This window comes from Maniola jurtina, chromosome 23 (genome assembly GCF_905333055.1).
Source record: "Maniola jurtina chromosome 23, ilManJurt1.1, whole genome shotgun sequence".
In the NCBI taxonomy this organism is placed as follows: domain Eukaryota; kingdom Metazoa; phylum Arthropoda; class Insecta; order Lepidoptera; family Nymphalidae; genus Maniola; species Maniola jurtina.
Window position 1 is genome coordinate 9,362,719 of NC_060051.1, and position 13,780 is coordinate 9,376,498.

General features: G+C 36.5%; 1 protein-coding gene across 3 annotated transcripts; it reads left to right on the forward strand.

The window, feature by feature from the left end:
• Positions 1-7,326: 7,326 nt before the first annotated feature.
• LOC123877229 (facilitated trehalose transporter Tret1-like) lies at positions 7,327-11,953 on the forward strand. 3 transcript variants are annotated; one of them, XM_045923775.1, is made up of 4 exons: positions 7,327-7,496; positions 8,240-8,330; positions 9,622-9,757; positions 10,483-11,953. In XM_045923775.1, exons 2-4 carry the CDS (start codon positions 8,277-8,279, stop codon positions 11,754-11,756), a joined length of 1,464 nt encoding a protein of 487 aa, XP_045779731.1. In that variant the 5' UTR covers positions 7,327-7,496; positions 8,240-8,276; the 3' UTR covers positions 11,757-11,953. The 3 variants fall into 3 exon arrangements, with proteins under 3 accessions (XP_045779731.1, XP_045779733.1, XP_045779732.1); XM_045923777.1 differs by having other exon boundaries at positions 9,622-9,753; XM_045923776.1 differs by having other exon boundaries at positions 7,327-7,471.
• The last annotated feature ends 1,827 nt before the right edge of the window (positions 11,954-13,780 follow it).

A 13,780-nucleotide genomic window follows, 5' to 3' on the forward strand; every position in this document is an offset into this window, starting at 1 on the left:
AAATAACATGAAAGGAAAGCCAACAAAGCAATTTATTATTTTTATTTAGAAAACTTAATTCTATCATTACACGCTAATTCAATGGATAAGTTAACCTAAATTCATTATCATGATAAACACACCACCAGCTCACTACAGAGCACGGCTGTCTTCACTAAATGAGAAGGGTTAAATAGTTTGAATTATATAATAATATTTTTACTATTTACAACTAACCTAATGAATCTATACTTGTCATATCGTTGTGGTTTATATGAGCTTGCCAAGTGATCAACTGATTAGGTAGATTTGTTCAGTGACTGACATGAGCGTGCGAACTTCGTACGTGAGTAACACCCGCTGCAGTACGCGAGTGCGAGTGTATGTTTGCGCCAACAGTGGCGGCTTGCGTCCACGTGACCCACTATTTCGGCTCTCAAGACTGTATTTTCTGAAGAATAGGAGGTTTTTGCACCTTCCCTCATATTATTGGTCTGCATGAAGCGAAGGATTTGAGATGATGGTATCAGAATCTCCTTTCTTCCATCTACATGCCTTTTGCAGCTTATTCTCTCACAAACAACGTTGCATGGACATCGCGTTTTCGTGCTTGATGGGCAGACTTCTCTTGTCGAGCCTTGGACCAAACCGATGCATTCCAGGAGAAATTTCCGGTTATTGTAAGTTTCAATCAATCAATATATTTTTGATGTAAATGCGTGTATGCTAAGAGCAATGCATTTGATGGAAAAGTCAACAGGATGTTAGAGTTTATTTAAAAGTATCACCTCATTTCCAAGGTCATGGTCAGCTTTTTCGTCTGGCATGGACTTATGACAGAAGAGGACGCAATCTGCTCCTCTCTGGGAACTGGCATCGTGGCTACCAGATTACTATTATCATTATTTATTATTATTTATAATAGACTAAGCAGCTTTCGCTGATTCGTCTATATCAGAGGTGCTTCGAGTTTTCCGAATGTTTGTTTAATGTTTTCTTGAACTGGTTAACAGAGCTTGTCATAACTACATCCTTGGGCAATTTATTCCATATGTGACCGACTCTGTTGGTCAGAAAGTGTTTTAATGAATTTGACACTGATAATTGACATGTAGGTTCATGTCATGTCCCCTAAAGCTAAGATTGCTCCTTCTCAGAAACATGCTTTCAAAGTTGGGACATTTAATAGTTATTTAGTATTTTGTACGTTTTAATCCTGGATCATAGTCTAAATACATTTTCAGTTATGCAACAAAACAACGGTCATGCCGACTATGTTTCTAGACTTGGCATTCCTCTGAATTAGCATTTGCTAACCGCATACTCGTATGGCGGAGAAAGACTTTAGAATGAAATGCTAGATTTATTCGCACCTAGCCGTGCCCGGTGTAGCAAATTTATAATCTTAAACAAGACAGCTTTCCTACATGGAAAATTTAATGTTAACTGTTAAAATCGTTTTCCAGTTCAAAGTCACATGACAAAAATTTTCATATGCTCTGCTCGTGGCAGAAGATTCATGGTTATACTTTTAAAATAAAACAACCCATTTATTTTTCAAAATTGTTGGTTCAGAAACTAATTCAGCGGACAAAAATTCATTTCAAATCTATCGAATTTCTATATTTCGAATAATAACTTTGATCCAGCCTGATGTAACAGAACTTAAGATCTGTTTAGGGGTTGTGATTTAATTTCATAGTTATTCGTAATTGTAACATGGTTATTAATTCTGAGTGAATTAGATCTGTGTGCAAGGATGCTACAAGAAGCATTTACACAATACCTTACCTTGTATATGTTATAAGTGGGCTGTAATCCTAAAATCTACGACATCTTCTATGATGTTGCTGGATTTAATAGTCATGTGTAGGTCTGGATCGTAAAAGTTCCAGGAGCAAGGTATGTCCGACGCGGGAGCGATTTCAGTCCAATCCAAGATGTCAAATTAACAGGTTAAGACAGTTTTATTGTACAGTTTGTTCGGATACTATTGTGCAAGGAATGGATTTTCGTACCGAATCAGCTTACCATGCCCCTAACTATGTCCTGATCCTCGATAGGGGCTTTTTGGGTAACATTACCATAAAACTTTCAATAATTTGAAACTGTGAGAATATTCTTTGTTTTCACCAGTGAAATATCCACTTTTATGATTGAGCTTGGTCGATTTCTTTTCATATCTTTTGTGAATTGTACGAGCATTGCTGACTGTCTTCAAGTCAGCGTAGTTAAACATTCTTGTCATAAAATGTCAAAGTCACAGAATTATTCAAAGTAGTACTTACCTACCTTGTCTTTGTCACTTTTCGATTGTCAAATTTTGGGTGAGTGCTTTACAAGCTATCGGAGTTGTTAAGAAACGCATTCCTAAGCTTTCTTATCATTTAAATAATCCTTTACATGGTGATAGGAGTTCCAGTAAGTTTCGTTTTATGAAACTTTAAGCTTGTTGAGAGACGTCTCCAAAAGGTTTTTGTTCCTTTTTTGCTTCAAAGTTAAAATCTTTAAAACATGGTAATATTGAGCGCGCCAAGATAGATCTTGGAATGTCTAAGCATTGTGCCAGAAGACAGTTTGTAATAACTACGTTTTATCACCATAGCTGGGCATTAACTCGTTAATCCCTTCATCATTAATTAATGAAGTCAACATTTCGGCTAACAATAAGTCATTACAAGTCCTGGTCTGGTTCAAAGTGTCCTAGCTACAGCCGCCCAACGCAGGTTGTAGAGTGTTCCTTTATAGCTTTTTCATGCTTAGTTTAAAATAAACTTCTAATTCTAATAATAGGAAGGATGGCTGCTAGTCAAATCAGCGACTTTTTATCATGTATTATAGAAGCAAGCGTTATTTTGCGGAAGTCCATGATATGCAAGGAACCAAAAGCTTAATTTGCTATAATTTATTTTTGACAGTGGCATCATCCCAATTCTTGTAGAATGATAAAACAAAGAGTATGAAGAAAATACCTAAACAATGATGAATTGTTTATTTATGAGTTTCAAATTAAAATTTTCTTCTGTTCTGGTGAGAACTGTACGAACTTTTCTAAATAGCAAAGCTATGAGCCAAGAAAAGGACATGGAACTAAAGAAACTAGACTGTTCTGGGAAGATTTTTCCTGGTCATAGTGAAAATAGTTATTTTGAACAAAGGAACCTTTCCATTTTAAATTCGCTCCATGGCATTTTTTGTGCATGTACTAAGTTACTTTTTTTTTACCCAGGATTGTTCATTGTGATTAAATTGTTCTTAATAGATATCTAAGATATCAGATGTCCGAGGATTTCATGCAGGACGGTAATAATTTCAGTATGTTTTCGAAACGATTGGGTCAATTGTCTAATGTTGTTGAAATAGCTGTATTTTGACCCAGTTATATTGTTTTTGGTGGTATATATTATGTTATTGACTCATAGAGTGAGTCTAAAATATTTAATCACTCTTGCAATGGCAATTGTTTTCATGACTAATCACTGTCCTAATATTGATGCTGTCTAATTAATAGGTAGACTTTACATGCAAAGAATGTATTTACAAGTGTTTGTGAGGTCAGCCTTACCTATTGACTGAGTATTACACATACAGGCACGCATATAATTTTAATTGCTAAATTTATTGCCTAGCTTATAATGGTTTGCCTGATGTAATACATACACGCGTATATCTTTTCTGTTATTTTGTATGTCGACTTGCAAACTCATTCTTAATTCGCAATCATGTGAATAGTTTGTTAATGAGGATTTACACCCCGTAATTTTTCTTTTCTCTTTTCTTAGCAAGAAAATGGCATTATTTGCTCAACATATCAGTTGTCTTATATATATGTCACATTGGCGTCAAAGATGTTAAATCTTTGTATGGCGCAGATCACCACCACCACCAGGCGATAACAAACACGTCTCATATTGTTTAAGCATCGAGTAAGGTACAGTCAAATTAATAGACGCGTTTTACCTACCAATAAAACGCTTATTAATTTACTTACCTTACTCGATGCTTAACTTTGAATTCTGCCTGGTGATTTTCAACGCAATGAATAAAATAACGCGGCCACTTTGGGCCACGCTTCGCACTGCTAGGCGGTGGTGGTGAAAGAGAGGGACAGCGCTATATGATAGAGCGAGATAGATGCGTTAAGGCGGGACAAATGACGTCTATCTCATATTGTTTAAGCATCGAGTAAGGTAAGTAAATTAATAAGCGTTTTATTGGTAGGTAAAACGCGTCTAATGCCTTTAAACAAATGTTGTTTGGATCTCATTTAAATACTAGCTGATGCCCGCAGCTTCGTCCGCGTGAATTTAGGTTTTGATTTCCCAGGACAAAGTAGCCTTTTCGTAATAGCCCGTCCCCGGGATGCAACTTGTTTCTGTACCACGTAAAAACATTTAAACAGATAATCCTTTGAAAATCCCGAGGGATCACCAGGATGTAGGAATGCAATTCCTTACAGCATCAGGGCTGAGGAGTTGGGTCCTCGAGGTCAACGACAAAGTGTTTACTGGCTATAGATGCCTTCAATATCAATTTATAACCGACAGTTTCCAAATCCCCACAACTTTGGGGGTCAAGTGCCCTGCAGTACCAGGATTAAGGAGTTGGAATCCAAATTTTTTATGGAACAATACTACTACAGCCATGTCTGCCTTGGGGCTCAGACCAGCGAAATGTTTTCTTCCCACAAAGACCAACCGAGTTTCTTGCTGGTACTTATCGGTAGGAACGGCATTCCGAACCAGGAGTGGTAAATAATTATTTTGACGATTTAAAACCACTTGTAAAAGTTGAATAAAAGTATTATATTCTATTCTATTCATTTCTCTTCTATTCTAAGCTGTGATAGCGTAGTGGTTAGCACGTCCAGCTCCTAATCTGAAGTCGGGGGTTTGATCCCGGGCATGAACCTCTAACTTTTCAGTTATGTGCGTTTCAAAGCAATTAATTAATATCACTTGCTTTAACGGTGAAGGAAAACCATCGAGGAAAACATCGAGAGGAAACCTGCATGCCTGAGAGTTCCCCATATTCTCAAAGGTATGTGATGTCTGCCAATCTGCATTGGTCCAGCGTGGCAGACTATGGCCTACGCCCTTGTCACTTTGAGATGATACCCGTGCTCAGTAGTGGGCCGGCAATGGGTTGATCATGCATTTCTCTTCTTGATTCCAGTCGCGCAGAGGATATTCTCAAAATTATAATAACTTAGGAAACTTGAAACTGTTATCTAAAGTGGGTGATTTGGTTTGAATAAAAAAATTTCAAAAGAAAAATAAAACCGACTTCAAAAACGACAAACACTAAAAAGTAAAAAATAACTTTTGTTTAGCTACACGTGTAATGCACCTAGGTATGAAGTCGAGCGAGCATATTAAAACAAAATTAGAAATCCAAGAGTGAAGCTCGCCCGACTTCATACCTAGGTGCATTACACGTGTAGCTAAACAAAGGTTATTTTTTACTTTTTAGTGTTTGTTGTTTTTGAAGTCGGTTTTATTTTTCTTTTGAAAATTTTTTATTTCACAATTTTTAGTGGCCCTACTGTACTATAATATGCTGTGCCCAGTTAAAACCCTACTGTTTACTAAGCTATTACACTGATCGCGAGCAATTTGCTCCTATCCATTGAGGAGTTCTGTTCTCCATCTCCGAAGATATTCATCAGATCTTCACCAAATTTATATGGGACCACCTGCACAGTATACCCTTTCAAACAAAAAAAAAATTCCAAATCGGTCCAGGGGTCTTTGAGTAATCGGGGAACATACATAAAAAAAAAAAAAAAAGATCCCGACGAATTGAGAACCTCCTCCTTTTTTGGAAGTCGGTTAAAAACGAAAAACTCAACAAGTGTAAATTATAACACCCCCCGACAAGTGAAGGTTACAGTAACTAAAAAAGAGCCGATAACTTTCAAACGGCTAAACCGATTATCTATACTAATCTATACTAATAAATAAAATTGGAGTGTCTGTCTGTAATTTCGAAATAACTACCACATATTAAGCTGGCATATGGTTATTTGAACGATACCAACACTAACTAAATCACACGTTTTTAAAATTTTTGTCTGTCTGTCTGTCTGTTTGAAAAGGCTAATCTTTGGAACGGCTGAACCGATTTTGACGGAATTTTCACAGACAAGTAGAGGATTGACCAGGGAGTAACATAGGCTCCTTTTTTAAGCGACTTTCAAAAAAGGAGTTGTGTTTTTCTACATATGTACACCGAAATCTCCGAGATTTCTGAACCGATTTGCGTCATTTCTTTTTTAATCGATAGAGGAACTTTGCGACATTGTTTCATAAAAAATTTGGAGTCCAACTCCTCAATCCTGATGCTGCAGGGGATCTGACCAATCCACGCGGGCGAAGCTGCGGGCATCAGCTAGTCTTGAATAATTATAGCTAAGAACACTCTCGATCAACCCACCTTTCAAACAAAAAAATCGGTTCATTAGTTTAGGAGCTACAATGCCACAGACACATACAAAGATACACCCGTCAAACTTATAACACCCCTCTTTTTGGGTCGGGGGTTAACAAAATGAAGGAAATCGCTCAAAATTTGAATTTTAAGTAGGTGCTCTTTACAACAACAATATTGGTTCAGGAGGCGATTATTTTATACTGTAAGAGATACCTACTTAGTTTTAATTTTTTTTTGGTAAGAGATAAAAAATATTTCATGCTTCTAGGTATAGCACTCCATTACCTATCCTGTAAATAAAATGGCTAAATGAATTGAAATACAACAAGAGAAAGTTGAAATTAAAACCCGACTGCGACCGTCTTAATAAACGCTGAAATATTATAGTAGGTAAGTATAAAATAATCTTTCTATCCCTTGGTATATTTTAATGTTGTAGTAGATTTATATTTATGAACTCAGAATTTTCTTCTCTTTCATTTGACATCCCGCTCAATACAAAAGCAAAAAAAAATTTTGGAGACCCCTGGGCTCTGCTTTCTTTGATGTACCTACCTAATATTTGTTAGGTGACCCGGACCTTTACAACGAATCAATTGACACCTCATTCACAAAATCGGCCCTCATACCTTTACCTGTACATTCTAAAACCGATTTTTATTTATTTTTATGCATAATAGTTTTTGATGTATCGTGCAAAATGTCGGAAAAAATACCAAAGTACGGAACCCTCGGTGCGCGAGTCTGACTCGCACTTGGCCGGGTTTTTCCGAAATAACATGGTATAATATGGAGAATAAGCTCGCTTTCTCAATATATTCCACTGTCTCTTGGACCGATACCTATATTAAGCATGCATCGATAGGCAATATAAATGCTGTAAATATAACATTATCGAACTTCAACAGTTCAGTTTGTACGATCGACAAGACTGAGGACAAGTGTAGACACCTATCGCGATCAATTAAGACAGGTTCAATGTACTACGGCAGTGATAATATAATATTGACGGCTCACAACGTTTTTTCCAAAAATAATAGTGAAAATATTACAATAAAACGTAAAGCTAGCCTTATCTAATAACTGTAAGTACAAATCATGCCCGCTTGTAATGGTGCCAAGAATACTGGCTGCATATCCGCGCTGGACAGCCAGGCTGATCCGTTGCGCAAAAAATAAGCCCTTCGCGGAGAAATGTCTCGTTTTTGGTAGTTTTAACTATTTATTTTAATCGAGATTGAAGTTAGACTGCAATCTTACCGGGTGATAAGTGATGATGCAGTCTAAGATGTAAACGGGCTAACCTGGAAAGGGTGTGGCAGTTATTAAATCCATACCCCTTAACAAAATTGCGAAAAGTGCTCCCAATACTCATCTATTTTTTTTAATTTTTATTGAAAAAGGTAAATAATTTTTCTATTGTTTTTTTTTTAAAATAATTAGCTACAAATATTTAAACAAGTGACAATAAAAATAATTAAAAAACATGACTGCCCTGCCGTATCAATATTTTTTCAATAAATCATCTATCACTCGGGATAATTTAGAAACATGGATAAAAAAAGTTCTTTTATCTATGATTCTAACGCTACTCTACATCTAAATCTGTTCAGGCCCCTAAAAGTTATGGTGAAATAAAGAAACTCACATACAAACTTACCATAATAATATGAACCCTCAAAACATTACACTCCTTTTTTGGGTAATCGTGTAAAAAAACATCACCTAATTGGTTTCTTATCATAGTTTATTTTAAACAGCTATAGGTAATTACTTAACTTATTTGTTTATTCAGCGTTCAATATAACTTTATCCGCATTTTTTCTAGGTACACTAGATACAGTGAATCTACCCTTCTAACATTGATGCTCGGTGCTGCGCACCTCGCTAACAACATGGTGTCACCAGCTGTAAAGCAGGTTAGTATTGGAAAGCATCTTAAAAGCGGTTACGCACTCATCCGATCAGACTTTGTGAAAATACGGATATAAAAGACTCGGACCGAACTCGGATATTGCTTACGCACTAATCCGATCTTCCAAATCCAAGCTATTGAGTGGACATCTTTGACATAAGATAAGATAAGATAATTTATTTGCGAGAAAGTGGTACAATAAGATGGAAATTTATGATTACAGTCCTTAACTTTCTACTAAATTATTAGTGTGCAAATATTTAAGATAACAAAATTAATTTAAATTAATGTCAAACAGAATTAAGAGTCAAGTGCATTATTTCAAATTTCATTAATTATAGATATTACAATAGAAAAAGACAAAACAAAGTGACAAAATATTAAACTATGTTATTGATATCATCCTCAAAAAATCTACATACGTCATACGTCCGATTTGAATCCGAGGCACATCCGAGATATTCTCACGGATGACGGAGAGAACTCCGATGACGGAAGTCGGTGCTAGTGCGTAAGATACCATACAAATAGTTCTATGACTACTTCGGAACGTATTTTCACGGACTCGGATCGGATGAGTGCGTTACTGCTCCAAAGAGTGTTAGTAAAAGATGTTTATTCATATAGTTCTACACTACACTACACTAGGCTATTGCCGCTCAAAACAGCACACCGCTTCGTGATAAAAAGTAGCCATCCATCGCCGGATGCAAGCTATCTCTTCTGTATCATTCGCAAGGATCGGTTAAACGGATGGGCCGTGAAACAGACAGACAGATAGACGCACTTTCATATTTATCACAATTTATAATGTTTATACCTAGTATGGGTAAATCGCTTATTTTCTATTATTTTATTGAAAAGACACATAAAATAGGTTGTAACTCAAAAAATATTAAATATATAAATAATAGATTAGGATCCTTTATAATTCCAGTAACCAAAACGCTAGATAAAACTTAGTGTTATTATTATACTACCATCATAACCATAGACTTACAATTTTTTCATGATCATAACATAATTCAATGCCAATAACTATTTGCCTTTGTATAACGTGCACAACTAGGGTCAATACCCTACCTACGACGTGGCATTGACTTCGAGTGACCTATTTACGGAACGTTCGTTGACCTTTAGCGTCAATCAGATGTTTTATTTGCAAACTACTAATAATAAAAATTCAGAGTTTAAAAAAACGTAGTTTTTTTTACGGTGTCCTATCAGTAATCATCAGTACTATCACCTGTCTTCGTTTTTTCTAGAGTTCTGGTTACACCCTGTATATGTTCTAGACATGGGTGGTGATGGGGGTGCTGCTGAATATGGTGGGGCAGGGCATGGTGCTGAGTTTCCCCTCCATCCTGCTGCCGGCCATCCAGGCTCCCGACTCCGACATACGAGCTGATCTGCATGTTGGATCTTGGGTAGGTAGGTACCTTGGCGTCATGAGTAATATTCATACTTCCATACTAATATGCGAAAGTGTATCTGTCTGTCTGTAGGTCTGTCTGTCTCAATAACTCTAAACTAAAAATCATTTATTTAAAGTGGGTACCACACCTTTTGATAGTCAGAATTGTTAGTTTGTAAGACGATATAGTGGTGAATGGTGATAATTAATTACGTGTATACTTAAATAAATCTAAAGCTACGTTCCAAACGCGCCGAGGTCTAAGAAGGTCCCACAACAAACTCAGCCAGGTATTATTTTTAACATCATTACTTCACATAGTCAGTCGCTTGGCCATCAGGCTGTACAAGTGCGTATCGACAGACTTCGCATCGTATCTTTGAGAACATTAGAATAGAATAGAATAGATTTTTATTCAAATAGAGTTTTACAGATGTTTTTGAATCGTCAAATAATTTACCACTGGTTCGGAATGCCGTTCCTACCGAGAAGAACAGCAAGAAACTCAGCGGTTGCTCTTTTCAATCCTTCAATTTAGAATATATAATTACAATTATGTAGGCAGGTACAAGTAACTCTCAGGCATGCAGGTGTACTCAAGATATTTTTCTTCACCGTTAAAGCAAATGATAATGTCCGGTACCACTCGTTTCTCTTCAAGGCGCGAAGAAAAGGCAAAGGTCAGAATTAAAGTCGCTCTCCCATTTAGTTACTTAATTTTTTACATGTATTTTTGTTCCAGCCTCATGTGTAGGCATATCCGGTATTCCCGCTTTACTAATATTGTCATTCTTGATGGATTGGTGCGGCAGGAAGAAAGCTCAAATCATCATCATGGTACCCGGAATCATCGGTTGGACATTAATATACTTATCCTCGAATATCACCACCCTGATAATAGGAAGAGTCTTATGTGGCTTCACAGGAGGCGCTTCGCTTACCATAGGAGCAGTCATAATTGGCGAGTATACCAGCCCGAAGAATAGAGGGATGTTTTTAAATCTCAAAACCACAGCTGTTTGTTTTGGGAATATGATTGTTCATATCTTCGGCAATTTCTTAGTCTGGAAATACGTAGCGCTTGTGGCATTAGTACCCCATATTATAGCAGTTTGTATAATTCTCACATGGCCTGAAAGTCCAGCTTGGCTGGTTTCGAAAAAGAGATTTAAATCTAGTGAGAAGTCTTTTTACTGGCTTCGAGGTACAAGTTCTGATTCAAGACGGGAAATAGAAGCATTGACCCAAGCACAAAAGGAAAAAATAACATTTGAAAACTCATCGTCTATATCTGAAAAAATGACAGGATTTTGCAAAAAAGATTTCCTAAAACCAATGCTGGTCATGGTCTTCAGTGGACTTTTGCTAGAAGCATCTGGTAGACACATTTTTCCTGCATACGCGATCCAAATTATTCGAGAAGTGACCGGGAATACTACAGATTCATTTTACTATACACTAGGTATTGATCTTATAATAACAGTGAGTGCTTTGTTTTCGTCAGCGTTAGTAAGAGTTTTGAAACGGCGTACTCTCTTGTTCAGCAGTGGTTTTGCAGCTTTATTCATCTTAGCATGCGTCTGTATTTACCTCTATCTGACAGCTAATGGAATAATGTCTAAAAACAGACCTTGGATCCCTATATTGTTATTCTGCGGATACTTTATTCTTTCTAATTTGGGATGTACACCAATACCGCTTGCATTTTTAGGTGAGCTCTTTCCATTAGCATATAGAAGTGTAGGATCCAACTTATCTGGTGTTTTACTGTCCCTGTATCTCATGATAGGTATGCAAGTAACACCGTTTTTACTTGTAGGAGTTAAAGTGTATGGAACTTTCGCCGTTTTTGGATCCGCTACGGGTCTAGCTTTAGTTGTTTTGTGCTTCATTCTACCAGAAACCAAAGACAGAACCCTTCAAGAGATTGAAGACTACTTCAATTTCGGAGAGTTCAAAAACGTTACTGACAATGACGAGGAACTGAAAATCAAGATGATAGCTCATCAAAAATAGTAACTTAACAAAACTTGGGCTAAAGTGCTATTCGCGACTATTTGGTCTAGTCATTAACCTGTAAAATATTAGAAGACTAGCCGATGCCCGCGACTTCGCCCGCGTGCATTTAGGTTTTTTGAAATCCCGTGGGAACTCTTTGATTTTCCGGGATAAAAAGTAGCCTATGTGCTAATGCAGGATATTATCTATCTCCATTCCAAATTTTAGCCAAATCCGTCCAGTAGTCTTTGCGTGAAGGAGTAACAAACATACACACACACACACACACACACACACACACATACAAACTTTCGCCTTTATAATATTAGTGTGATGCCAATATAACTCAAGCTTAAAGGTCGATTCACACCAATTGCGTACACGTGACACATGCGTAGTGACGTGCGTAAACCCCTAACACACCGGGTTATGCATACGTCCACGCTTTACGCAAGCGGTGTGCCATGTTTCATACAGTTCCATACATTACAACGCAATGGTACGCTCTACGTCTACGCTTACGCAGCCTGTGTGAACGAGCTATAAGAAGACCCGCACTCAGTAGTGGGCCGATATGTGGGTCTCAGTGGTTGAGAATTGAGATGATGAATTTAAATTTTATTTTATTATTTTATGTAGTCCATAAATAATTGTACCTACAGTGGGCAAATGTTGCCTTAATAGAGAAATTTATTTAGTTAATTATAATAATATATTATTAATATGATTTTGTTTTATTGTTATTATATAGCAGTTATTTATTAGTTGTAAGTGTATTGGGTCAAAGAAACCGATACATTTTTTTAGCCATCTCTATTTATTTTTATAATAAATAATTTAATATATAAATATTTAATAAAAAATAATTTAATAAATGTTTACGTTTAGGTATCTGTAATTTGTTATCTGTTTGTAAAAATTGCTGTAAAAACAGCTGTATTTGAAGAAAAATCACACAGTAGATCCCATTTTGCAGTGTAATAAAATTGTCAATGGCTCACGTTTTTGGTGTTAAATCGTTAAGTGTTTTTATATTTATCATTATGTTTTAAGTAGGTATACATCGTTGGTTATAAGCACCTACTTTTTAATCAGTTTTAAAAACATTGTATACATTTTGTAGGATTCCGTATCTCCAAAGGAATTTAAAAAAACTGACATCAATACCTAACTACAAACACTAAAAATTATAAAGTTATTCTTTTACTTGTGTTATAAGACCTACCTACCTGCCAAATTTCATGATTCTAGGTCAACAGGAAATACCCTATAGGTTTTTTTGAGAGACACGACGGACGGACGGACAGACGAACAGACAGACAGACAACAAAGTGATCCTACTTTTAGGAACACTTTGTTGTCTGTGTGTCCGTCTCAAAAGGAAAACGGAATCCTTAGTTTCCGTTTTTCCTTTTAAGGTACGGAACCCTAAAAATATACAAACTGATCCGGTAATCGAACCCGGGGCACCCGGAACTGCAGCGTTGGACACAAGACAGCTCTCACCACGGCGTTAATCTAATACTAAGGTCACTAAAGAATCATAATATTGCGCCTGTCAATAAAAATAGAGCAACTATCCATTGTACTGTATTTGCTTTTAGGGGTGGCTCTTTCAAAATCAATGGTCATCACTCATCCCTCATCAGGTAGTCGTGGGATAAAAAATAAATTGGGATACATCATATAGGCAGAGATTAATCTCCCAAATCTCAAAAGTAGTTTGAGATTTGGGAGGACCTCTCAAATTATTCGTTAAAATTACCTATTTCAATAATACCTGCTTTTCTGAGTGATATATTTTCACCAGAACTTAACACCAGGACATTACTGCCCATATTATAATAATGCGAAAGTGTTTTTGTTTGTTGGTTTGTCCTTCAATCACGCCACAACAGAGCAACGGGTTGACGTGAATTTTTGCATCGATATTTGAAGACCTGGACAGTGACATAGGATACTTTTTATCCCGGGAAATCAAAAAGTTCCCACGGGATTTTTATAAACCATTTAGTAAACAATAGTAGTTTTCTTTTTTGTTA